The following is a 27672-nucleotide window of genomic DNA, read 5'->3' as shown; positions in this document are numbered from 1 at the left end:
AAATTGTTATATATTAAAGAAATAATCAATTCTTAAGTAACAATGAAGTACTGGTGAGAAGGAATAAGCTCTTACATTTGGATTTAGAAATTTCCATGGGTCTGATAAGTTAAGATCAAGTACAAACTGTGCAATTGTTTTTGCAGTGTGAGATGTTATCTCTCTCCTGTAGCTGAAGACCTATCCAGATAGGACACAATTAAAATCTCCGGCTATTATAATTTTATGAGTGTTCACATTAGGAATGGATGCAAATACATTTTGAATGAAGTCTCTATTTCCACATTGGGTGCATAGATATTTATCAAAATCACTTTACAATTAAATAAATTACCCATCACAATCACATATCACCGTTCAGAGTCAGATACTACATCTGATACTACAAATGAAATTGTTCAATGTATTAAGATTCTAACACCTTTTGTTTTCTTTGTACAGCTGGAGTGGAATACTTGGCCAGTCAAATCTCTTTGCAACCAAAACTGATCCTTCCTTAATAAGTGAGACTCCTGTAAAAATACTATCTTTGCGTTTAGACCAGTTAGGTGAAAGAATACTTTCTTCCTCTTTAATTCGTGATTGAGACCTTTGACATTCCAGCTCACAAAGTTCACTGTTTGGTCATAGAGACATTGCTTCTGAACTTTTGTTGACATTTTATTGGCTTAAATTAAAGTAGTACATTATAACATAGCTTTAACCTTAATTTCAAATTTTGACAGGAGTTATGGCTATGAAGCCTATTGTTGTGTTGGCATTTTTAATTGTGGGGGTAAAAAGGATGGATTAGAAAAAGCTTGCTTTCTTCCTTTTCCCAACAACAACCCAACTGCCCCATTTTGCCTCGCCAAGTAACGCAAGAGCACACTTCACAAGGTCCCAGTCCTATGCCAGGAGACAGAGCACATCCAAAACAAAACAACCCCCCCAGCAGCGGTGAAAAAAGATTAAAGTAGATATAGAGTATCTATTGGCAATGCAGTCCAAATACTATAAAACTAGAATATAACCTTAAACAGTCCCGAAAGAATAAACCCAAGGAATTATGTTAAACAGTACCCATGTAGAAGCAGATAAAGTATGATGGTACAATCCAAATACAATAAGCCAAGGGAATGATGTTAAAACATCCCTTTTGGGAAAAAATGGTTATAATTACAATTGCAATTAAAATGTGAAAGTAGCCAAGAAAGGAATAGAATGTATAATTACAGCAAAAGTCTCATTGCGAATGGACCAAATTGCAGGTAAAATCTTCTTTGCCTTTCTAGGACACAATGTGACTCACAATCATATTTCTTAGCTCTTTTTATGCTTTATCTGGAGAACTAAAAATGTAGAACTTGCCTTGAATATCCACTCTCAATCCACTCTCTGATTTCAGCTTTGCCCAAGTGCAGCTTAATGCTGTAAAATACAACACATTTAGCAGCAGTTGAAGGTGGTAAATCAGGGAAAATTACTAATGCGGTTATTTTCAAATATAATTTCTTACTTCAGTCTGGAAAGTGTCATCAAATCTACTTTAGAATGTACTTTGTTGAAACAAACTATAAGGCTTCTAGGTTTTAAGGCATTGAATAGTCCACATATGCGGTAAGCTGCTGATATCTCGGTGTCTGAATTAAAGTCCTCTCCAATTATTTTAGAGAATAGCTCAGCTTCAGGGTTTGGACTTTCATGGTGTTCAGGGAGACCTTCAATTCTGATATTATTTCTCCTGTATCCATCTTCCAGCACAGTTAGTCTGTCTCGAAGCACTTTGCATTCAGATTTTGTAGCCGTTGCCTTTTTTGTCAGCGGTGGATGCCAATTGTTCAACTATTTCAATACAAGTTGTAAACATTTGTTTAATGTGTTCAAACTGAGCACCTAGTGCTCTAAATTTATTCTCAAATTTACTTGCATTTTCCTGTACTTTTTCCTCAACTTTTTCTAGCCTACCTTTAAAGTTTGCCTCAAAGCGATTACTTAAATGTTCCTCCTGGGCTTTATTATCTTGAAACAGCTTCTTGTTTGTTATGTTTATGCTCTTTATATCTTTCCATATATCATTTGTATCATTTGTAACCTTCTTTATATTACTCTTTAGCTCCTTTATATTACTGTTTAGCGTCATTAAATATACCAAACCAACCCCCCCAGAGAGCAGTAGTTATTGTAGTAGTTATTGCGGTAACCGCTATGGAGATCATTACCTTCACCTCAGACTGTTTGCTTCAGTCTTCTCCACGGGTGGAGTAGCTACCCCGGTTGGAGTCAGTGTCATTGACCTGCGGGGGTAGATGACAGCGTGGATAGTAAGGCCATGCTCAGTTCCAATGAACCTTCTGGAACTGACAAGTTCTCTTGTCCCGACTCATTTGCAGTTTCACTCCCACTTTCACTCTCAGCTGGAGCTGATGATGCTGCATCAAGTCCCTGGAAATCTGTCCTTTTGTCTATGTGTCCCAGGTCAGTCTCTGGCAGGCCATACCTTGAACTTGAATTTGAGGCCTGTTTAGGCTTAGATGAAGCTTCAGCTATATTTTCCATTTCCTTCTGAGCCTTTTTTCCACTGCTCATGCTTGTATATATAGTACTTGCATATATTGTAATTAAAGCCCCTCGGGTTGAGTAAATACAGAATACCTCGGGATGATTGTAAAAAAAAAAAAAGTAAAGTAACACCATCTCCTGTAACTGATGAGATCATTTCTTAAACAACAACATTCACACTTACAGCCTTATACTGAATGCTCAACTATCTTAATGCTGTAGAAAATTATACTCAGACAGAAAAAACAATATAGTATGGATGAAAAAAAATTAAAATATCCTCTTTAATAAAATCCCTGTGTGCGTCCAGGTGTCCGTGTGTGTGTGTCTTCTGGTGAAGTGCGCATGCACGGGGCACGGTGCGACGCACGATATTACTATCAGAGAAAGTTACAGGCATTTTACGGAAATACAAACCAGAATTACTGTGAGAGGAAATTAAAGGTACACAATACAGTGACTCATATTACAGCCACATACAAGCCAGTATTACTGTCAGAGGAGATTAAAGGCATATTACCGATGTGCACGCCTGTATTACCGCCACAGAAAATTAAAGGTATATTACAGACGTACAAGCCAGCGGACATACAAGACAGTATTACTATCACAGAAAATTAAAGACACACAATACATAGCAGCAGCCATGAAGAACGGTCAGCTCAGCAAGTAAACATCAACAAATGAAAGGCTGAAAGAAAGAAAAATATGACCAACAAAAAGAATGAGGTCAAAGTCCCTTGCCATTTAATATAGACTGTTCCTACTAATGTTTATGCACTACTGTTCTAGTGCCCGTTATTGTAACGGGCTAAATGACTAGTATATATATATTTATATATTCTCCCAGCAAAGTTTATTTCACCTTTGGTATATTTTTAGTTTTACTCTATTGATTTAATTTTCATTGACAAGTCTAGCTGTTTTAATACATATCAGTGGAACTTTCTACATGCAAAATTAAACAATTATTTATTTAAAGTTAAAACAGCAGAAAAAGCAGGACTGTGATAACTTTATCGACTCAAAGTTTTATAAACTACTATAAACATTAGAAAGAATAAGGTGTAATATAAAAAAATGAATGAATTATTAACATACCAGTAAACCCCTGATTCTCTAAAGAATCGCAAATGCAAGAATGGCAATCAGTTTCTATTCGCTCCGTTATTTGGAGGAATGACAAATGATGGAGGGTGGGAGCGTCCTGGTAAAGTTTTCATTGAATTAAATACTGTGAAAGATTGAGGCACTGTCGTCCCCTTGAACCCTCAGATCAGACGTCAGACACCAGATAAAAATCCAATTATTATTTATTTTATAATAATAATGTGCACCAAGCACCCTTCTCTCCACAATACTCATAAATAATCAATAACCAATACAATAAACCAATCCTCCGTTCCCAGACGCGTTGCCACCCTTCCACCCAGCTCAGCTCGACGTCTGGGATTTCCCATAGTCCTTTTATAGTCCTTGACCTGAAGTGTTTCGCCCTCTCTGTCCACGTGACTAGGAACACTTCCAGGTCATAATAAAACTCCACTTCTTCACCCCGGAAGCACATCGTTCTTTCCTGTCATGTGTTTATGACGCACTTCCGGGTTATAGGGCACGTAGCACCCTGTGAGCCTCCCTGCAGCGACTCCTGGTGGCCCCAACGTTATCCAGCAGGGCTGTGTATTACAACTCCATAGTCCATGATGCCCTGCTGGAACTCGGGGCATCCCTATGTTGCAGGTAGGGCTCCATCCGGCGGCTTGGAGGTGTTGGCCAGAATATATGGCCGGCAATCCCTCAAAATACATATATTTGTACTAAAATTAATCAATTTATTAAAACAAAAATTGAATTTTAATTGTTACATCATTTAAGTCCAAAATGTCTTTGAGTTGTTGCACTTATAAATACAAACAATATCAGAGTGGAAAGGTTTAAATGAAGTAAATTGGAAACAAAACATTCATAAAATGGTAAATCCAAAATAGTTAATCAGACTCTGGGAAGCCGCTGGGTTTGACTCTGGGGCGCTGAGGCGCTCTGGCGCATGCGCCTCGGTGCATACTGCGTCCGCCGTCCGTGCATATATTAATAGGCGCCTTTGTTCATTGTTTTTATCCATACGGGCTCGGTTTTGTATTTCTAATTGTTGAGCTCTTTGTTTTTGGAGCCATGACTCCTTTGCTTCTGCTGTTTCAGAGGCGCGTTGTAGGCGCCTCCGTTTATTGTTTTTATCCATGTGGTCTCATTTTTGTTTCTCTGTGGCTGTGTCGTTAGGTACAACTCTTACTTTTAATACTGAATTACCGTTATGTGATTCAAATATGCCACACTGACTGCTGGCACAGTGGAATAGAGCAAGTTTAGTTTACAAGTTGTGTTGTTTGGGCGCATCCATGCGGTCTCGTTTTTGTTTCTTTTTATCCAATGCGGTCTCGTTTTTGTTTTTCTGTGGCTGTGTCGTTAGGTAGAAGTTACCGTTATGTGATTCAAATATGCCACACTGACTGCTGGCACAGTGGATTAGAGCAAGTTTAGTTTCCAGGTTGTGTTGTTTGGGCGCATCTATGCAGTCTCGTACAGGTTGTGTTGTTTGGGCGCCACCTACCGACTCTGGGAAGCCACTGGGTTTGACTCTGGGGTGCTGTGGCGCTCTGGCGCATGCACCTTGGTGCGTCCTGCATCCTCCGTCCGTGCATATATTAAACTGTCGTTTAGTAATATTGATGTGTATATTTTAACCGGCGGGTTTTTGATATCGCCCCTCCCCCATACACACTTTCATTCCCACCACAAAGTCTGAAATCCTTCCTTGTGTTAAATTTAAGGAATCCCCCCAGTTTCAAAAATGAATTTCAAGCCCTTGAAGCAAAATATGTAAAAAGAGAATAGCAATTATGGCAGTATGATTTACAGTAAAACATAAAAACTACTCAGAAAATAGGACAACAAATCACTTTCTGCACCCAACACCTGCAATAAGAATGTGTGGAAACAAAGTACAATTCACAAATACTGTATCCCAAGGACTGCAAAGGTCCAGTGGACACATTTGACTATCAGCTGGCGTGTAATAAATATTATCATCATTCTAACGTGAGAGCAAGTTAAACAAATTTTGTTCTCATAAAAACATATTAAACTATAATTATGAATATTGAGTAAAAATGAAAAGATTTAATCTAGCTTTAGATCATATATCTGTTTTCAAGTGAGTTTATCACATGGGTCAGCAACATTGTTATTCACCAGGAAACAGGAGGTAAGCATCCATAAACTGGTTCAGATTTCCATAAGAAAAAAAAAAATACTGTGTAATATCATAGTTTAAAGACAGTGAAATCAAACACTGATTAATGATTGAACAATACAGAGTATAACCTTTTTTGCTTTCCTTATTAATAAAACTTTAGTTGTAGCAAAATGTGATGGTATCTTAGTGTTTTAAGGACAAAACAGACAAATGTAATTTGGAAGGAGATAATCAATGCAGTCAGCAGCAACATTTACTCTAAGATTTACAATATACTGTATTTAGAAACTGAGAAGCCTAAGTTGTCAGTTTCAAGGTTTTTAAATGAGATATGTATGAAAGCAAAGTTGATTGCTTAGATAAATATCTAAACTTTAATTTGTAAATATAATTATTATATACTAGCACTCTACATGATTTCAAAAGTGTTTCATGAATATATAAATAAGTACTTTGGAAAACAAAGAAAATGTCAAAAGCTGGCTGGAATTTTGTTGGGGGCTGTGCATTTTCCAAAATGAAAATAATGTTCAACAGCCCATTCCACCTCATCCCAAAGATGCTCAGTAGGGTGGAAATTTGAGTGCTTTGCCACAGGCTCTAATGTGTGCCAGGAAAACATTCTGTAACCCATCACACTCCCACCACTTCATAACACTGTTGACACATAACAGGATAGCTTCCTGGACTTACAGTACCTGCAGGTTGACTGGACATGCACGTAAGAATTTCACTGTACTCTGAACATGTGACAGTATAACAAATTGTATTACTTCTATACAAATTATGTTCAGGTATGTACAGTAATAATATTGCTTTTTCACATTTGAAATTTTGGTTGAATAAATATGAATAACACTGGAATAACTGTAACAAAAATGCAAAACAAAATGAGGCCCAGGGACAATTGGATCAAAAAATGATATATTGCTTGTATGTGGTATTTAAATCTAATTGGGGGAACACATTAGCCACTGGAATATTTAAGAACCAGTATCTTTACTCTTAAACAATATTTTAGTTAACCAAGAATTATAAAACTCACTTGGAAGTATTGGGCAATTTTTTACCTATTTTTGACATTATAATATATACAACATTATGGATTAGTAGGCCATATGTTATTAGATCTTATCCATTAACATACATTATTTTAAAATATATATATGATTAACAACATTAATACTGGGCTATTATTTCTGATCATATTGCTCACGCACACCTTCCTCAGTGCTTTTATAGAGCTTAAATTAAAGTTTTTGGTTCAACTGAAAGATTATAATTCCCTTTGTAGTAATGCCAAAGCTGCAGAGGTAGCACTGCTGCCTTTCAGTAAGGAGACCTTGGTTCACGTCCCAGGTCCCCTCTGAGTGAAATCTGCATGCTCTCCTCATGTTTGCTTGGGTTTCTTCCAGTCCAAAGACATGCGGTTTAGGTGAATTGCTGATGCTGAATTGGTCCTAGTGTGTGCTTGGTATATGTTTGCCCTGCAACAGACTGGCGCCCTGTGCAGTATTCGCTCCTGCCTTGTGCCCTGTGCCACCTGGGATAGGCTCCAGCACCCCTCCCCCGCAACCCTGGTCTGGATTAAGCATTTTAATAAATGGTATAAACTTATTCTGTTACCATTAATCTTAGTATTTGTTTCTAAAGGCCAGCAATGTCGAAATGTACAAAATGTTAAGTTTAAATGTTATTATTGGTTGCTTGTCTGAATTTGTATTTCCACTGCAGTGTTAGTAGCATCATATATCTTCTTCCTTTTGCAACTAAAATGTTGATCCTGTGCATAAACATCATCATACTACTTTTTCACTGAAAGTAGCTCAAAGGCTATATTATTACTCAGCAGTTCAGGCACAGAGAATTTACTAATGCTAATACCTCCATTGTATTTTTTATTAAAACAAAACACATACAGCATATTTAATGAGAAATAAATTACAAATAAATAACAAACTCTTCTTCACTATTGGCCGGTCTTTGTTTTTATCTAAAGTTGTCTTTTCTCTTCAATTACTTTAAAAAACATTAAAAGTTTATAACTGTAAGACTTCAGATGTCCTACCAGGCTGCATTTCCTTTCAAAAATACTTTGTTTTATATTAGATATATTTTGAGAGAGTAAAAGAAGGTCATATTGACAGCTACTCAAAAGCAATTATCTTGATAATGAAAATACCCTGAATATAATGTTCTTTATAAATCTAAAAATCTGCAAGATTTACTGGTACTACTAAGAAGTTTTTATATTTTATGACATACCTGACATAGTCCATTCCAAGCAAAGCTTCTGTCCTGCCAGCAGGGACTCTGGTATAAACAGCTCCATTTGCAATGCAGACTCCATGATCATTGGCTCCCATTTCTGCCCCCCAAAGCCATGCGGGTCTACTAAGCACAACTGCATTTGTTCTCTTAACTTGATCAATTACTATATAAGTACACTGAAATTAAAAATGAAAAAATATTGAATTATTACATGAAGAAGTACTTCTAGGTTGACTGATGATTCTAAATTGACCAAGTGTGAATGTTGGAATGAGAATGAATATGACCTGGGATGAACTAAAATGCCATGCAGGATTTGTTCCTATACTTTGCCTATTCCTGCTGAGTTATATAACTTAAAAATCATGAAAAAAGCAAAGATTGGACAGTATATATAATAGAAAATAACATTAGCCAGTGAAGGTTCACAAATTTGAAATTGAAACTGATACTTTTTAAAGCTTTATATACAATACAATACAATGCAATTTATTTTGGTATAGCCGAAAACCACACAAGAAGTGCCGCATTGGGCTTTAACAGGCCCTGCCTCTTGACAGCCCCCCAGCCTTGACTCTCTAAGAAGACAAGGAAAAACTCCCAAAAAAAAACCTAGTAGGGAAAAATGGAAGAAACCTTGGGAAAGGCAGTTCAAAGAGAGACCCCTTTCCAGGTAGGTTGGGCGTGCAGTGGGTGTCAAAAGAAGGGGGTCAATACAATACAATACAATATATGCACTTCAGTTCTAGAAATACCCACTTAATTATTTTGATCATGAATGCATTGCCATCCTTACTACTAGATTAATGAGATGTACATGAAAAATGGCTGCGTTTAGAACACATTTGCTTCTTGTGAATGAATGTATATCATGCATACATTTTGTTATGAAGCAATCTCAAATGCAAAATCAGCAGTATAAAAGGTTTAATTTACAGCAGTGTATTGAAAAGTGAACTAACAAATTGTTCACAAAATATGCTAAAGAATATTCAGTTTAATGTTTCAATAAATACAATCAAAGCCCTAAATATGATTAAATGGAATGTCGTACTTGTAATTTTAAGATAACATTTGGAGCCCCTAAAGCAGAATTATATCATTGCATATACATTTTTAATTTGAATGGCTTACAATATTTTTAAAGACCGGTTACAATTAATACAGTGCATCCGGAAAGTATTCACAGCACATCACTTTTTCCACATTTTGTTATGTTACAGCCTTATTCCAAAATGGATTAAATTCATTTTTTTCCTTGGAATTCTACACACAACACCCCATAATGACAATGTGAAAAAAGTTTACTTGAGGTTTTTGCAAATTTATTAAAAATAAAAAAACTGAGAAATCACATGTACATAAGTATTCACAGCCTTTGCTCAATACTTTGTCGATGCACCTTTGGCAGCAATTACAGCCTCAAGTCTTTTTGAATATGATGCCACAATCTTGGCACACCTATCCTTGGCCAGTTTCGCCCATTCCTCTTTGCAGTACCTGTCAAGCTCCATCAGGTTGGATGGGAAGCGTCGGTGCACAGCCATTTTAAGATCTCTCCAGAGATGTTCAATCGGAATCAAAGTCTGGGCTCTGGCTGGGCCACTCAAGGACATTCACAGAGTTGTCCAGAAGCCACTCCTTTGATTTCTTGCCTGTGTGCTTAGGGTCGTTGTCCTGCTGAAAGATGAACCGTCGCCCCAGTCTGAGGTCAAGAGTGCTCTGGAGCAGGTTTTCATCCAGGATGTCTCTGTACATTGCTGCAGTCATCTTTCCCTTTATCCTGACTAGTCTCCCAGTTCCTGCCACTGAAAAACATCCCCACATCCCCAACATGCTTCATTGTAGGGATGGTATTGGCTTGGTGATGAGCGGTGCCTGGTTTCCTCCAAACATGACGCCTGGCATTCACACCAAAGAGTTCAATCTTTGTCTTATCAGACCAGAGAATGTTTTTTCTCATGGTCTGAGAGTTCTTCAGGTGCCTTTTGGCAAACTCCAGGCGGGCTGCCATGTGCCTTTTACTAAGGAGTGGCTTCCGTCTGGCCACTCTACCATACAGGCCTGATTGGTGGATTGCTACAGAGATGGTTGTCCTTCTGGAAGGTTCTCCTCTCTCCACAGTAGGGCCTCTGGAGCTCTGACAGAGTGACCATCAGGTTCTTGGTCACCTCCCTGACTAAGGCCTTTCTCCCCCGATTGCTCAGTTTAGATGGCCGGCCAGCTCTAGGAAGAGTCCTGGTGGTTTCAAACTTCTTCCACTTACGGATGATGGAGGCTACTGTGCTCATTGGGACCTTCAAAGCAGCAGAAATTTTTCTGTAACCTTCCCCAGATTTGTGCCTCGAGACAATTCTTTTCACTTCATGCTTGGTTTGTGCTCTGACATGAACTGTCAACTGTGGGACCTTATATAGACAGGTGTGTGCCTTTCCAAATCATGTCCAATCAACTGAATTTACCACAGGTGGACTCCAATTAAGTTGCAGAAACATCTCAAAGATGATCAGTTGAAACAGGATGCACCTGAGCTCAATTTTGAGCTTCATGGCAAAGGCTGTGAATACTTATGTACATGTGCTTTCTCAATTTTTTTATTTTTAATAAATTTTCAAAAACTTCAAGTAAACTTTTTTCACGTTGTCATTATGGGGTGTTGTGTGGAGAATTCTGAGGAAAAAAATGAATTTAATCCATTTTGGAATAAGGCTGTAACATAACAAAATGTGGAAAAAGTGATGCGCTGTGAATACTTTCCGGATGCACTGTAAATTCTCAATCTGAGCTTCTTTTTATTCATTACTTAATTAGCTGCCTACAGAACCAGATCTAAAACATTCCAGTTTAAATGGTTATATTTAGTACAAAATTAATACATTCAAAATAAAGTTCTCTCAAAAAAGTGATACAAAAAACAGACAGTGCATGACCATTTCTATTTCATTTTTTTACTTTTAAGTACCATAACTTTCATCTCCATTTTAAACAATTTATATGAAAATACTTTTGTTGAATCATCTGAGAAATGTTAATGAGAAAAAAGAAATTTAGACAAAGTGGACAAATGACAGAATAACTCCATGAGAGGGGGAATGAGACTTGTACTAAACATTTGTGTCCAAAAAAAAATAACTACAAGGGGCCTGAGCTGCCTCAAAAACCTTGCATATTGTAATCTGTTCAGTTAGCTAATAAAAGTTGTCATTTAACTCTACTACTCACTGTCCTAAAAAAACTAAATACATACTCAAGTGCTGAGCTGATACATACATAAACCAAAATACACTTTTATAAATCCTTCCCAAGGTGTCTGGGGATCTTGGAGTTACATGATCACCTTGTCATACCATAGGAATAATCAAAGAGATGCATGTCAAATGTAAAGAATCTAACAAACAGAAAATAGTACAGTTTCCAAAAAATGTTCTGTTTTGCCATGTCTGTGCAGCACTACACTGAATCCTTAAACAATTTTTGTTTAATATGTTATATTTATTACTTAATCATGTTTGAATTTTCAACATAAAATAACTTCAGGATGATAAACAATTTAATTGATCTAGTTTACACTTCTCATTTCAGGAACAATGGAAATGGAACAGCGTAGGCTGATTGCAGTCCTGCCTCTTCTTTGACGACTCTTCAACCTTTATCTTCAACACCTTTCGGTTTCACTCTCTCCCCAACCCGGCTCTCTACTCAGCCTCCCTTTTCTACCTATGCCCGCAGGCGTTCCGCCTAACAAAATGCAGAAAATCAATGGGGAATAGCTGAGTTAACTGCACAGAAGTGCAATGGACAATCAATTTGCTGCCCCCACTGAACTCCGTGCAATTGCACAGCAGAGTACCACACCCACAAACCCAAGCCTAGCCACACCATTGTTAATTATTTATTATTTAGAATGGCAAAATCTCCACAGACCCGGATTATACCACACCTCCAGGTACTTGTAGCTCTGCCCCATTTCCACATACTTCCTCTGTATGGTTACTGTTCTCAGGGGCTCCTTAACATGCCAGAAGTCCAACAACAGCTCTTTTGTCTTGCTGATGTTGATTTGCACTTAAAAGAGTAATGCTTCTTTAATTTGTATGTAGCCATGCAGCTATTATTGTTTTACTAAGACAGTGTAATGAATCTGACTTACTTGACAATCTAAACTTTTTCAGTTTTTAAAATTTTTATTTTAATCAGAGAGGTTATGGCAGATTTGGATCAAGAAAATATAGGCTGCAGGCTTCGTCTTGCTTAAAGGTTGAAGTGTTCAGGCTATGTCTGTTTTGGTATCAGTTTCATGCTTTTATAAATCATTAATTTAGATTTTGATTTTGTGACTGCATTTATGCATCTAAGTGCCTTGAGCATGAGAAAGGCACTATATAAATAAAATGTATTATTATTATTATTTATGAATATGCATATCTGTCACATGTCTGTAAGAGAACATGAACTACTATATGTGTACAAGCAAACTGAGGGATGAATTGTGAACTGTACTTTACCAGTTCTTGGAGTAGATTATCTATGCACTCATTTTCCATCGTGCTTATTTATTACACTTTTACTGGGAACCAGTGTTTATCCCTAGAGGACTAGGTACATTAAGGTAACCCACCCTGAAATGTAAGGCATAGTCATGCACACACTGAAGCTCATTCACACCAAGTTCGTTTAGAGCACCAGTCAACTTAACAATCCTACTGCTTTTTTAATTTATTTTTTCACATATGCTGAAAATTGGGACAATATAGGAAAAAATAATGGTTCTGCCTACTCTTTATAAATAATTATAAAGGAAAAATAACAAATCAGAAAAAATCACTTTATTTAAATAACTGTGTATCATCTGGCAAAAAACAGCACACATACGTGTGACTACTTCCCTAAAAATCCCAACAAATAATTGCTACAATATAAAATGGTGGTTATTAATGCTTGATGATTCTTATTATGTTCAAAACTTCAGGTGGCCACTCAAAAATAAGTTACACATATGTAACACTTCTGTATACCTCTTTGTAAACTGAAATTCAATTGGCCAAACACAAATATTTTTATTTTCAAAATTAGGTGATAGTACAAAAGGTTTCCCTCAGGGATCATTACTAGAGTTGATGATCATTTTAACACACATACTGTACATACTGTAAGAATACAAATTGGTTAAATTTGCAGATGATATCAAACTATGTGGAAGAGCATATAATGCAGACTTAGCTAAATTGTTACAAAAGGACCTGGACAGAGTGCAGGCTTGGGTAAATCTGTGAAGGATGAAATTTAATGCAAGTAAATATAATGTATTACACATAAGAAGTAAAGTGTTCGATTTAAATACTTAAAAGGAGGTTTGAAACCTGAAAGTACACCATGCACAGAAGCGATCAAGAAGCCTAATAGTTTTAAGGTTATACAGCAATATGTATGGACAACAGGTTAATGGGGTTTTGCTTAAGCAATATCATGCAGTAGTGCGGTCATGTCAGAAGTACTATGTACAGTTTTGATCTCTGTATTACAATAATAAAAACACTTTTCTGTACTGGAATCCAGTACTTATTGTATCAAGTGATATCTCACAAGAAAATAATGACAGCATCAGAAAGAGAGCAATTAGGCTGATTTTGGGACTGAGATGAATGAGACACGGGGAAAGATTAAAGGAGTTCAATTTTTTTATTTTAAGAAAACAGAGATTAACAGATGATATGGTTGAAGTGAATTAGTACAGTGCATCCTGTTACTTTAAAATAAATTCTTCAACAAGAACATGAGTATACTGTTAGAAAATTATACATGTTAGAAAGTTTTCCTTAATACAAATAAACACAGACATACACTATGGAATAAATTACCTAGAGAGTGGGTTTTAGGGATCTCCAAATCTTGACTTGATGTTAGTTTTTTGAAGAATGTAGGTGAACGGGACTGGCGAGCTTGTTGGCCTTTTTTCGTTTCAATTGTTCTGACATTCTAATGAACTGATTTTGGCCAAAAAGCCACTGAAACTTAAGAAATGCATTTTGATTTTAGTGCTGTTTCCCAGCTCCCGTTACCAAGAAGATGGTTTGAAGAAAATATTATTGAACAAATTAATTTAAGGCATTGGAATTTAAACCTTGGAATATAAAAATATTATTGCCTTTGTTACTCTTTCACAATTCAGGTAGACTTTGCTCACTAATAATAATTTTAATCCTAGTTATCTATAATGCTTGTAATTATAAATGGAAAATTACTACTCTGTTCAGACACACTCTCACACTTTCATTTTATAGTTTACTTCCTTGTTCGGTTTTGATTCATTTTTTGCTCTTAATTCAAAGTACTTTTTTTTGTTTCTCTTGTTAAACATTCATTTATTAACTGCTCAATTTTTGCTGTTTTTTTCCTCAAGGGTTTACATACAAAGCACAAGTACAAAGTACCATTAGAAAATAACTGTTAGTAAAATATTGTGATAGATATTATATTTCTTTAAAACTGGACATAAAGTGCAACACACAAATATGTCAACTGTGTCACAGTATTTTTTTTTAGTAAATTATGGCAATGACAAAAATCTTTCATGAAAAATTCAAATTCAGATAATGGTACAACATATCTTAAATTATTGTAACTAAAGTGTATAGCCTATCTATAAATCATTGTAACTAAATTGTATAGCCTATCTAAAAGAAATCAAAGAAAGCCTCTCATTAAACTTACAAAGTTTCACATATCTCCTTAAATAATAAAATTCACTTTCTAATTAAGTTAGCAATAATAATTAATGCATGCAAAAATAACCATGAGTTTAAAACAACTTTCTTCATTTTCAGTGCATCCACACTTAACATTACCATTAATGTTAACGTTAACATTATTCAAAGTTATTGTCTGTCTGTATACCTGCATTGTTATCACTGTTTAATTTAATATTTTCTTTATTAGTATGCTGCTGCTGGAGTATGTGAATTTCCCCTTGGGATTAATAAAGCATCCATCCATCCATCGATCTATCTATCTATCTATCTATCTATCTATCTATCTATCTATCTATCTATCTATCTATCTATCTATCTATCTATCTATCTATCTATCTATCTATCTATCTATCTATCTATCTATCTATCTATCTATCTATCTATCTATCTATCTATCTATCTATCTATCTATCTATCTATCTATCTATCTATCTATCTATCTATCTATCTATCTATACACATCTCAGAATCTAATGGTAAGGTATAATGCTCTTCAAGAATGACAGTTCCCTGCTGCTGTTCATTAGCAGAATGCTCTCTTTTTGTAAGTATCACATGAAGCAAAAACCTACTCTGGAAGCAATGGATAGAAACTACCAATTAATACAGAACAGATCCACACTTTCATTCTTACTTACAGTGGCGCAATTTAGAATCACTGTTGAACATAGCAAGCTACTTCATCTTCATGTTAATTCATTTTCACCTAATTTGACCAAAATAATAATAACTCATGATGTCAAGGGTTGCACTATAATCCTTTAAACTGCACTGATAGTTAATGGTTTTCATAATAATCAAAATAATAATACATTTTATTTATATAGCACCTTTCCCACACTCAAGACACTTATCTGTTTCTGTCTTTTCACTCAAAAATAAAAAACTCTTTTATTTGAAGAAAATATTATTGAAAAAATGAATTTAAGGCATAATACCATGACATACAAAAACATTATTGCCTTTGTTATTCTTTCACAATTCAGGTAGACTTTACTCACTAATAATAATTTTAGTCCTAGTTATCTATTATGCTTGTAATTGTAAATGGCATAAAACTCATTATTACTCTAGTCCTACAACTTTTAGAGTCAATTTTTACACTGTGTATAAATTAACAGTAAGATGTCCATGGAACTCGCAATAATTCACATTTTTGATCACTAAACTTCCCATTGTAAAATTATGTCTAGTTTCTTTCTGACTAAAGCTAAAATTTCACTTTTGTTCACCTTAAACTTCATTTTTGACTTGTAAATTGTAATCTGAATTCTGTTATGTTAGTATAGTTGTGCTAATCCTTCTACCTTAGTGTTGTCTACAAATGTAGTCAGCCAGTGCGTCTACATACTGTACACTCACATAACCGGGTTAAGGTGAAACCTGATATTTTTTTTAAAATTTGCAATTACATGTACTGGTAATCTGGAGTTCTCCCTGTCAAAATGCTCCAGTGTCATTAAACTGAACAAAAAAGAGTTAAACATCATTATTGGCCATTGTGAATCTAAAAATAAGGATGATTACTGTAACAATTTTCTCCATTTTTTTTATAAATATGTTTTGTCAAACTGATGCTTTATTTATAGGTTTCTGTTACTGAACTGCCCGCAGTACAGTCTTTTCTACTTGGCTGTGCGACTAAGCCTTGCAAAGGACCAGGGGCCTCATGTATAACGCCGTGCGTAGAACTCACACTATAACATGGCGTAAGCACAAAAGCGGGATTGTGCATACGCACAGAAAAATCCAGATGCAAGAATCTGTGCGCACGCATACTTTCACGTTCTTCCACTACATAAATCCCGATTTGCGTGAAAAGTAACGCACGTGCACGCGCCTTCTGTCCCGCCCCAACTCCTCCCAGAATTACGCCTCTTTGAATATGCAAATCAATATAAATAGCCTTCTGTGAAAAGACAATGGGAAAAGCACAGGGGGAAATATAAGAATTTCAGCGAATACCAAGTGGAGGCAAAGGAAAAACGTACTATTTGTTGGTTTAAACAGTGATATAATCAACAAAAGAAAGTTGATCGAGTGACAGAGTGTCGGAAAAACTCGAAAGATCAAATTCACAAAGTCGCACAGTGCCCGAAATAAAAAAGAAATCACATATCAAAGTCGCTGTGAAAAGGCGAGTCGTAGCCCACCGTCTGAGTGTCATATGAAAGCTTATTAGTGTACAAACAAAAAACATAGGCACACAGTGGGAAAAAAGCACGAAATGTCAACTTTAATCTCGAAATTTCCACTTTAATCACGTAGTTTATTTTGCCATTAAAGTAGAGCATCATAAACTTCATCTTAAAATCGTTTATTTTACTAGTTTCTCAAGTAGCATGTTAAAGTCTTTGTTCTGTATTTGATCTTCTATGTGCTCTATGTGTGTGAATCACTACGTGCTTCCGTTCTTTCTCTTTCTCCGACAGGACACAGAATGCATTACATTCGAGATATTACAGCTCTCTGAATAATTAAAATACTGAGATGTATACGTGATATCATTTTCATGATGATAGGAATGAAAGCGTGTTATTAAACATGGGAACACGGTGGCGCAGTGATTGTTCATATCTCACGCAAGAGGCTTGCGGTGCCATGTGCGACCTTCGATGAAATAATTTATTACAGAAGTACTGTCTCTTTCAAACGTACTAACCTCCAATTCTTGTCCATACTTTTCTTTCTCCAATCGCCACACAATCAGCTCTGTAATAGACGTTAAGCCATATGTAAGCTTAGAACGCCGATTCTTCAAAACTTTTAAGGAACATTGAAATATCTTCGTAGTACATGTTTAATTATTCTATTCGTCTATCCTTCCAGTGTCGCGTCAGCACCAGCAAGAATACAGCGCAAGGCAGGAGCTATCCTTGAACTATACGCTGCGGCACCGTGTCCTCACATGTTTAATTATTAACAATACAGATTATTTAAATGAAGTTAAAGTTTTACCTGTATACTATAAGCAACATATTTTGCTGCATTTCATCTTAAAAATGATATTGTCATCATACGCGCTTTATAAAGTAGCGCAGGTTGTGCAATATTGTAACTGTAGTGCAAGTTTACAGTGAGGTGATTGTACTTATAAGTACAAACAGTTCTACAAGGATCACTTGATGGACTGATTGAGTGCGTTTAGAGTTATTGGGATGAAACTGTTTCTGAAACGCGAGGTCCGTACAGGAAAGGCTTTGACGCTTTTTGCCGTGGTTGAGGTACAGTATGTACTTGAAACTGTATACCGATAATTCTCTTTCCGATCATCTGCTGCTGTGATTCACACTCAGATACAGTGATATAAATACTCCGAGTGGTGCAGTGAGAGTAATATGGAAAAAGATGATCCGCAGTGGCAACCCTTAACGGGAACAGCAAAAAGAAGAACAAGATGCAGTAAACGTAAAAACGCTAAAGCAGTTATGGTATTTGGAATACTATGGCTATTCCCTGGCCCATTATATTGCTACAGGTTAATTACAATCAGATGCATTACACTAATAAACAATATGCAGTTAATTTCAGTGTATTTATAAAGCCGCGTCAGGAATGTGGAGCTAAGAAAGAAAGGATGAGCACACGGGAACAGTAGTTTGACCATTCTGTGGACCATTATATTGTTACAGGTTAATTACAATCAGATGCATTAAATTTATGAACGATATGAGGTTAATTTCAGTGTATTTGATAAAGCCGCCGCCGTGGATGTGGATCTAAGAAAGAAAGGGTGGTCACACAGGAACAGTAGCACTGCTTTGACGCTGGGTGCCGCCAGTCTGCAAAACCGAGGGGAGAAATTGCGTACGCCAAGGTATGAGTTACCGTGGAAATGTGCGTGGCTTTACGCCAAGTTTAGGTTTTATACATCGCGATTTGAGCGTGGAAAGGTTCGTACGCAACATTTCTGTGCGTACGCACCGTTTATACATGAGGCCCCAGGAATTTGTTCTTGTTGCCTTACACCCAATGCTGCTGGAATAATAACAACATATGTATATTTACTTCAATAAAATAAGTACTGCATTCAGTTTATTCATTACTTTAAAAATAAATCAGTCTATGTAACTTGTGTTACTTTTAATGTGTTACCCTACTGCTCTCTACTGGTTGCATTGTGTTGAGCACTTTATTCAGCTCATCAACATAAAGTTAGCGATTTCTGAACTATTGAAACAGATTGTTTCAGCCAGGAGATGGAATAATGGAATCTCCCGAACATTTGCCTCTGGAAATGTATTCTGTAGGCGCTTCTTCCCGTGGCTCCTGAAATCATGTACAAATGAAATGCCTGTGCCGGCTGACAGAGTGCAATGGACATGTGCACACTACAAAATCTTTAACAGTAACCCGGTTGAGGGTTTACATGGTCACATAATCAGGTTATTCACTGAGAAATCTAAGTCTGTTAGATTAGACCAATAACCTGATTTCTCTAACTGGAACAAGGGTTTACATGGCATTTAAGAAACCAGGTTTCTGTGAATAGCCAGGTTATTGAGGCTCAAAAAATGTGCCTATTGTTTAAGTTATATTGTGATACAAGTTAAAAAAATAATCTGAGGTTTGAGAATTATGTTGTGTTATGTTAACAGACTCAGTCCTTAATTCTACTTCATAGCTGAACAGACAGACACCATTTGGAGTTTTCCATATACAGTATTTCAATACTTTCATTTTTTACCTTACATTTATTTTTAGTTTCTTTGTAAAGCCCTCTGAAATAGAACATGCCATGAAAGTCACCACATGAAATAAAATAATCAGAATAATGGACTGATTGATAAACATGGATTGTTTTTAACAGGGGGCAGCAGCTATTACACTCAGTAACAAAAAAATATTGAATGTGAACTCAACATTTTGTTAAAATATTTTTTAAATGATTGTTAAAATTATTTTGCTTTATAATTTTGCCAGACGTTACCTCTGTTTTAGATCCTGGGCTGTGGTCAACAGATGGCAAATATACCACCTCCTGCACTTCATCTCTTGGCCTTGCAGAATTTTTTCCAAAGATTACTTGGCCTTGTTCAGTGGCAGGTGGGAAGAACACAAATGTAAAACTCGGTGGAGCAACAGCCATCCTAAAGGTAGTAAAAATGAACAAATAGAATAGATACATGACAAAAAAACATAATTATCTAAAATATAGTTAAAAAATTTTTTTTATAGTACTGTAAAAATGACTACCCTCTTTAAGCATTTTTCACATTTTATTTTGCTATAATACATAATTTTAACATATTCAACTGGGATTTTTAGCATTAATTTTGCCTTAGGACAAATAAAGCACCAACTATCTATCTTATCTAATTGATATGAGAAAATATATATTATATTAAAAATCATTTAAAATATATGCATCTATCCATACAATCATTTTTAAACAAACTGAACCAAAGCATAGAGTCAGAAGGAATGGACCCTACCCTGAAAACAATGGACACAAAACACGAGCTATCACTGCATGTGCTGACAGTTCTTCAAACCTAATTAGAGTATAAAAATGGAACCTGACTTATTACATAAGCACGTACCTATTTGCTGACTAGGCTTTTCTACAGCAAATTGCTTACTGGAAGTCACAAGATGAAATGCAAAAGCACTTGTGATGTCCCATATTTGGTATTTAAATTTTTTATTAAAAATACACAATGAAGACAGATAAAGAATTAATGACATTGAACTGTTGGCCGTAAGTCTGCGTCCCTATTACTTGCCCAGAGAGTTTGGACACGCCATTGTTGTTATTGTGAATTTCCCCTTGGGATTAATAAAGTATCTATCTATCTGTCTATCTATTGTTTACATTCCTCCTCGGGCGGATGTGGAGATAGCAAGTGACATCATCCACTCCGCTGTTGCTAAACTACAAACGCAGCACCCCGAGGCGCTTGTGCTATGCCTTGAAAGCACCCCAAGGGGACGTGGTTGCTCCTCTGAAAACCTCTCTTTAAATAACGGTAATACAATGGGAAACAAATCCAGTTTTTTTTTGTTTTTTTTTACCTCCTCTTTGCTCGATCAGTTGCTGGTTTGCTGCTGCAGCCATGCCACGTGATCTGCACGGCGCACTTGTGTCATATCACCTATGTCCATATATTCAATCTCTTTTCATCAATATTGCATTGACCTTTGATTTCGTTTTTGGAATTACACCGTGACAATGCAACGTATATGTTTGTTTCTCTCTACAAGAAATGTGTCCGACAATAGCATTTACACAAATGAGAAACGATTTCTCTTGCGGGATTTCACTTTCACCAAACAACAAATCTTAATTCTTGCGGATACACCTTTTCATTGGGAACACTTATTTTTCCTGATGGCAACACAAATTGGACGATCTACAAGTCTCCGACTTAAAGTTTAAATCTGAACAATAAATTCGATCTCTTTTCACTGTTATTTCACCGAGTAATAATTTCCGTTTGTTTGAGGTAATGCGATCTTTACTATCCATGTGACGCTGGACAAAATATTACCTGCCTTCTCCCAGTATGTGGATTGTTTCACTCGGGGAAATAGGACTATTGACCTACTGTATGCAAACGTTAAAGACTCATACAGCGCCACCCCGCTGCCTGCGCTTGGGAAAGCAGATCATAACCTGGTTCTGCTTCAGCCTCACTACAACCCAAGAGTGAGGGAGCTACCTACAACCACACGCTCATTCAGGAAGTGGTCCCTTGAGGCAGAGCAGGCTCTGAGAGACTGCTTTGGAACTACGGACTGGGATATCCTGCAGGGGTCTCATAGTGAGAACATTGAGGAGGTTGCAATACAGACTACATCAACTTCTGTATGGACATTGTAGTTCCAGTAAGAACAGTACGCTGCTATACTAACAACAAGCCATGGATTACAAGTGACATCAAGGGCCTTTTGAACCAGAAGAAAAGGGCTTTTAAAGGAGGTGAGCAGCATGAGCTGAAGCATGTGCAGAAGGAACTCTTGAGTCCAACTCAGGGCGGTGACGGAGCAGTACAGGAGAAAGCTGGAGCAGAAGTTGCAGAATAACAGCATGAAGGAAGTGTGGGATGGGATGAAGATCATCACTGGCTGCAGCTCGAAGCAGGGTGCCACCATCAAGAGAGACGTGGAGAGAGCAAACCAGATGAACAACTTCTTTAACAGGTTTGACCATTCTAACCCACTCTCACCTTGGAGTACTGCACCCTTCACCCATCCTTCTGCTGACACCAGCACAGGAGTTTCCCCCCACCCACAATTACAGCAGCCCAGACAAGCAGAGAGCTGAGGAGACTTCGTGCCAGCAAAGCAGTGGGTCCACATGGAGTATCGCTACGACAGCTGAAGGCCTGTGTGTTGGAGCTGGGGAGTCCTCTACAGCAGTGGTCCCCAACCTTTTTGACAGCAAGGACCACTTTATTAGATGCAAATTTTTCCACGGACCGGTCTTTTGGGTGAGTGTGGCAGTTTTATACACAATTTACATAACATTTCTATTATTACTAAGTTATTAAGCAGTTCGCATACGTTTGCAACCTGAGATTTTTCTTCTTTTTTTACATATAACAAAGACATATGCTTTGCATTTGCCATTCCGACAGATTGCACATCACAAACATTAACACTGTTATCGTTTTTTTCGTGTCTGCCGTTTCTATAGGAGGGTGACAATGAGTTAAATTCCAATGGATGTTTTTCAAATGTTGACAAGCAATAAGCAAAAGGTATCACTGAAAACCACAGAAAACAAAAACAGCAAAAAAAAAAACAGTATGAGGAAAGTTCGAAGAAAGAATTTTTTTTACAATGTTTAGAGTTACAATGTTGTAATGAAAGCATCTGCTGAATGTACTTCGTAGTAACGCGATTTCTATAGACTCGTGTCATATGGGGAAACTGTCGGGACCGTAACAATACTTTGTTGTAATAGTCTCTCACCTCGGTCTCTCTCCTCTCTCTGCGCCGCTGCAAAGCCCCGCCCGCCAAGCGTTCTGAAAAGTCTGAATGAGTCTCCGTTGCCGGCAGTTCTCTCACGGCCCGGCTGTCAGACGGCTGCGGCCCGGTAGTGGGTCACGGACCGGTGGTTGGGGACCCCTGCTCTACAGCATATCTTCTAACTGAGCATGGAACAGGGGAGAGTCCCGAGGCTTTGGAAAACATCTTGCATCACCCCAGTCCCAAAGGTATCACATCCTAGTGAGCTGAATGACTTCCGGGCTGTCGCTCCGACGTCACATGTGATGAAGACAATGGAGCGGCTGCTGCTTCACCACCTGAGGCCACAGGTCCGCCACACCCTCGACCCTCTGCAGTTTGCATACCAGGAGAAGGTGGGAGCAGAGGATGCCATCATCTATATGCTACACCGATCACTCTCCCACTTGGACAGAGGCAGGGGTGCTGTAAGAATTATGTTTCTGGACTTCTCTAGTGCCTTCAACACCATCCAACCTCTGCTCCTTAGGAACAAGCGGACAGAGATGGGAGTAGATTCATAACTGGTGGCATGGATCGTGGACTGTCTTACAGACAGACCTCAGTATGTGCATCTCGGGAACTGCAGGTCTGACATTGTGGTCAGCAACACAGAAGTGCCGCAGGGGACTGTACTTTCTCCGGACCTGTTCAGCCTATATACATCGGACTTCCACTACAACTCGGAGTCCTGCCACGTGCGCTGACAACACTGCTATTGTGGGCTGCATCAGGAGTGGGCTGGAGGAGGAGTTTAGGAAACTAATCAAGGACTTTGTTAAATGGTGCGACTCAAACCTCCTACACCTGAACACTAGCAAAACCAAGGAGCTGGTGGTGCATTTTAGGAGGACCAGGCCCCTCATGGACCCCATGATCATCAGAGGTGACTGTGTGCAGAGGGTACAGACCTATAAATACCTGGGAGTGCAGCTGGATGATAAATTGGACTGGACTGCCAATACTGATGCTCTGTGCAAGAGAGGACAGAGCCGACTATACTTCCTTAGAAGGCTGGCGTCTTTCAACATCTACAATAAGATGCTGCAGATGTTCTATCAGACAGTTGTGGCGAGCGCCCTCTTCTACGTGGTGATGTACTGGGGAAGCAGCATAAAGAAGAAGGATGCCTCACGCCTGGACAAACTGGTGAGGAAGGCAGGCTCTATTGTAGGCATACAGCTGGACAGTTTGACATCTGTGGCAGAGCGACAGGCACTGAGCAGGCTCCTGTCGATCATGGAGAATCCACTGCATCCACTAAACAGTATCATCGCCAGACAGAGGAGCAGCTTCAGCGACAGACTGTTGTCACTTTCCTGCTCCACTGACAGATTGAGGAGATCGTTCCTCCCCCAAACTATGCGACTCTTCAATTCCACCCTTCGGGGGGGTAAACATTAACATTATACAAAGTTATTGTCTGTTTTTACCTGCATTATTATCAATCTTTAATTTCATATTGTTTTTTTGTATCAGTATGCTGCTGCTGGAGTATGTGAATTTCCCCTTGGGATTAATAAAGTATCTATCTATCTATCTAGTATCCCAGTCCCTGCCACTGAAAAACAACCCCACAGCATGATGCTGCCACCACCATGCTTCACTGTAGGGATGGTATTGGCCTGGTGATGAGCGGTGCCTGGTTTCCTCCAAACGTGACGCCTGGCATTCACACCAAAGAGTTCAATCTTTGTCTCATCAGACCAGAGAATTTTCTTTCTCATGGTCTGAGACTCCTTCAGGTGCCTTTTGGCAAACTCCAGGTGGGCTGCCATGTGCCTTTTACTAAGGAGTGGCTTCCGTCTGACCACTCTACCATAGAGGCCTGATTGGTGGATTGCTGCAGAGATGGATGTCCTTCTGGAAGGTTCTCCTCTCGCCACAGAGGACCTCTGGAGCTCTGACAGAGTGACCATCAGGTTCTTGGTCACCTCCCTGACTAAGGCCTTTCTCCCCCGATCGCTCAGTTTAAATGGCCGGCCAGCTCTAGGAAGAGTCCTGGTGGTTTCAAACTTCTTCCACTTACGGATGATGAAGGCCACTGTTCTCATTGGGACCTTCAAAGCAGCAGAAATTTTTCTGTAACCTTCCCCAGATTTGTGCCTCGAGACAATCCTGTCTCGGAGGTCTACAGACAATTCCTTTGACTTCATGCTTAGTTTGTGCTCTGACATGAACTGTCAACTGTGGGACCTTATATAGACAGGTGTGTGCCTTTCCAAATCATGTCCAATCAACTGAATTTACCACAGGTGGACTCCAATTAAGCTGCAGAAACATCTCAAGGATGATCAGGGGAAACAGGATGCACCTGAGCTCAATTTTGAGCTTCATGGCAAAGGCTGTGAATACTTATGTACATGTGCTTTCTCAATTTTTTTTATTTTTAAGAAATTTGCAAAAATCTCAAGTAAACATTTTTCACGTTGTCATTATGGGGTGTTGTGTGTAGAATTCTGAGGAAAAAAATGAATTTAATCCACTTTGGAATAAGGCTGTAACATAACAAAATGTGGAAAAAGTGATGCGCTGTGAATACTTTCCGGATGCACTGTATGCAGATACAAACGATGCTCTGAATAAGTCAAAGCTGTGTGCTGAGGAAAAATGCAAAGTGTAAGTCAATGGAGAAATACAATGACTGGAAATCACCAATGAAAACACAAAGGAAAAAAAGGAGTGACTAAGAAGTTTGTTATAAAAAGAAGTGATTAGATTTAAATTTGTTGTGTGACAGATAGTTACAGGAAAATGCTGAAAAGAGCAGGACTCTCCCGATTTTAATAGATGACCAAGTTATAGCAGTAGTGCTTCTCTCTTATTAGATCCTTATTGCATCCTACATTAAAAATAACAATAAAGGGATTTAGTGTTTTGGCACAGGTCCTGAAATGTTATCCAATACTCATTTAAAGCCATACACTGTGACGAAGCAACATAATCACCAGTGCCATCTCATCATTTGAAATGCTAAACTAAGCATTTTGCATGTAATCCTCAGTAATACGATCAACATCTCAGCTGGAAAAATATTCTGAGGAGAGGTGCACAGTTGCTTTTATTAATTGTGTCTAGGTATATAAAACTATTAATACAGAATTTGCCAGTCAAAATTTTCCATTGTAAAGATATGCAACATTTTAAATAGTAAAAGTCGAATCAGTAATAGCATTCAAATATTATTTCATAATATCAAAAAAAAACTAATTTCAATTAACAGCAAATTACTCCTCTACCTTACTGATGCCCTTTTCTTTTTCTTTTTTTTTTATTTATGTGTTTCAGATTCCTAAAATCCTCTTTGCATTAAGTCTGATGGTTACATATTCTCAGAAAAGCTTTTCCCTAAATCTCCTTAACCTACATTTTTCACCACAGTATAAAACCTGGTTGAAGTCATGCCGATAGCTCCAAAATGATGTAATGCTAATCCTTTTCAATTCAGCTCCCCCTGAAAAAGTTAAAAGCTGACTTGCCTTACAGTTCTGTTGCATACACTGTATCTGTATTCCTTTTGTTTGAGAAAATTTAATTTTAAATACTTATAACCAAACAGTATGCAAATCAACACTATTTACAGTTAGGTCCATAAATATTTGAACAGAGACAACTTTTTCTTAATTTTGGTTCTGTACATTACCACAATGAATTTTACATGAAACAACTCAGATGCAGTTGAAGTGCAGACTTTCAGCTTTAATTCAGTGGGGTGAACAAAACGATTGCATAAAAATGTGAGGCAACTAAAGCATTTTTTTAACACAATCCCTTCATTTCAGGGGCTCAAAAGTAATTGGACAAATTAAATAACTGGAAATAAAATGTTCATTTCTAATACTTGGTTGAAAACCCTTTGCTGGCAATGACAGCCTGAAGTCTTGAACTCATGGACATCACCAGATGCTGGGTTTCCTCCTTTTTAATGCTCTGCCAGGCCTTTACTGCAGCGGCTTTCAGTTGCTGTTTGTTTGTGGGCCTTTCTGTCTGAAGTTTAGTCTTCAACAAGTGAAATGCATGCTCAATTGGGATAAGATCAGGTGACTGACTTGGCCATTCAAGAATTTTCCACTGCTTTGCTTTAATAAACTCCTGGGTTGCTTTGGCTGTATGTTTTGGGTCATTGTCCATCTGTATCATGAAACGCCGCCCAATCAATTTGACTGCATTTAGCTGGATTTGAGCAGACAGTATGTGTCTGAACACCTCAGAATTCATTTGGCTGCTTCTGTCCTGTGTCACATCATCAATAAACACTAGTGTCCCAGTGCCACTGGCAGCCATGCACGCCCAAGCCATCACACTGCCTCCATCGTGTTTTACAGATGATGTGGTATGCTTTGGATAATGAGCTGTTCCACGCCTTCTCCATACCTTTTTCTTGCCATTATTCTGGTAGAGGTTGATCTTGGTTTCATCTGTCCAAAGAATGTTTTTCCAGAACTGTGCTGGCTTTTTTAGATGTTCTTTAGCAAAGTCCAATCTAACCTATCTATTCTTGAGGCTTATGAGTGGCTTGCACCTTGCAGTGCATCCCCTGTATTTACTTTCATGCAGTCTTCTCTTTATGGTAGACTTGGATATCGATACGCCTACCCCCTGGAGAGTGTTGCTCACTTGGTTGGCTGTTGTGAAGGGGTTTCTCTTCACCATGGAAATGATTCTGCTATCATCCACCACTGTTGTCTTCCGTGGACGTCCAGGTCCTTTTCCGTTGCCGAGTTCACCAGTGCTTGCTTTCTTTCTCAGGATGTACCAAACTGTAGATTTTGCCACTCATAATATTGTAGCAATTTCTCGGATGGGTTTTTTTCTGTTTTCGTAGCTTAAGGATGGCTTCTTTCACCTGCATGGAGAGCTCCTTTGACCACATGTTGTCTGTTCACAGCAAAATTTCCACATGCA

At 37.9% G+C, this 27672-nt stretch overlaps 1 protein-coding gene across 2 annotated transcripts in view; it reads right to left on the bottom strand.

Moving 5' to 3' along the window:
* The window catches only part of LOC114664203 (secernin-1-like), an 80265-nt gene that overhangs the window by 25747 nt on the left and 26846 nt on the right, over positions 1-27672 (bottom strand). For both annotated transcript variants that reach the window (XM_051935912.1, XM_028818217.2), the window contains exons 2-3: positions 19745-19904; positions 8060-8241 (exon numbers count right to left, since the gene is read on the bottom strand). In XM_051935912.1, coding sequence (XP_051791872.1) covers positions 8060-8241; positions 19745-19904 — 342 coding nt within the window. The remainder of the gene's footprint in view (positions 1-8059; positions 8242-19744; positions 19905-27672) is intronic.

The sequence above is a fragment of the Erpetoichthys calabaricus genome, chromosome 13 (assembly GCF_900747795.2).
Source record: "Erpetoichthys calabaricus chromosome 13, fErpCal1.3, whole genome shotgun sequence".
NCBI lineage: Eukaryota > Metazoa > Chordata > Cladistia > Polypteriformes > Polypteridae > Erpetoichthys > Erpetoichthys calabaricus.
This window is presented reverse-complemented; position numbering and strand designations above follow the sequence as displayed.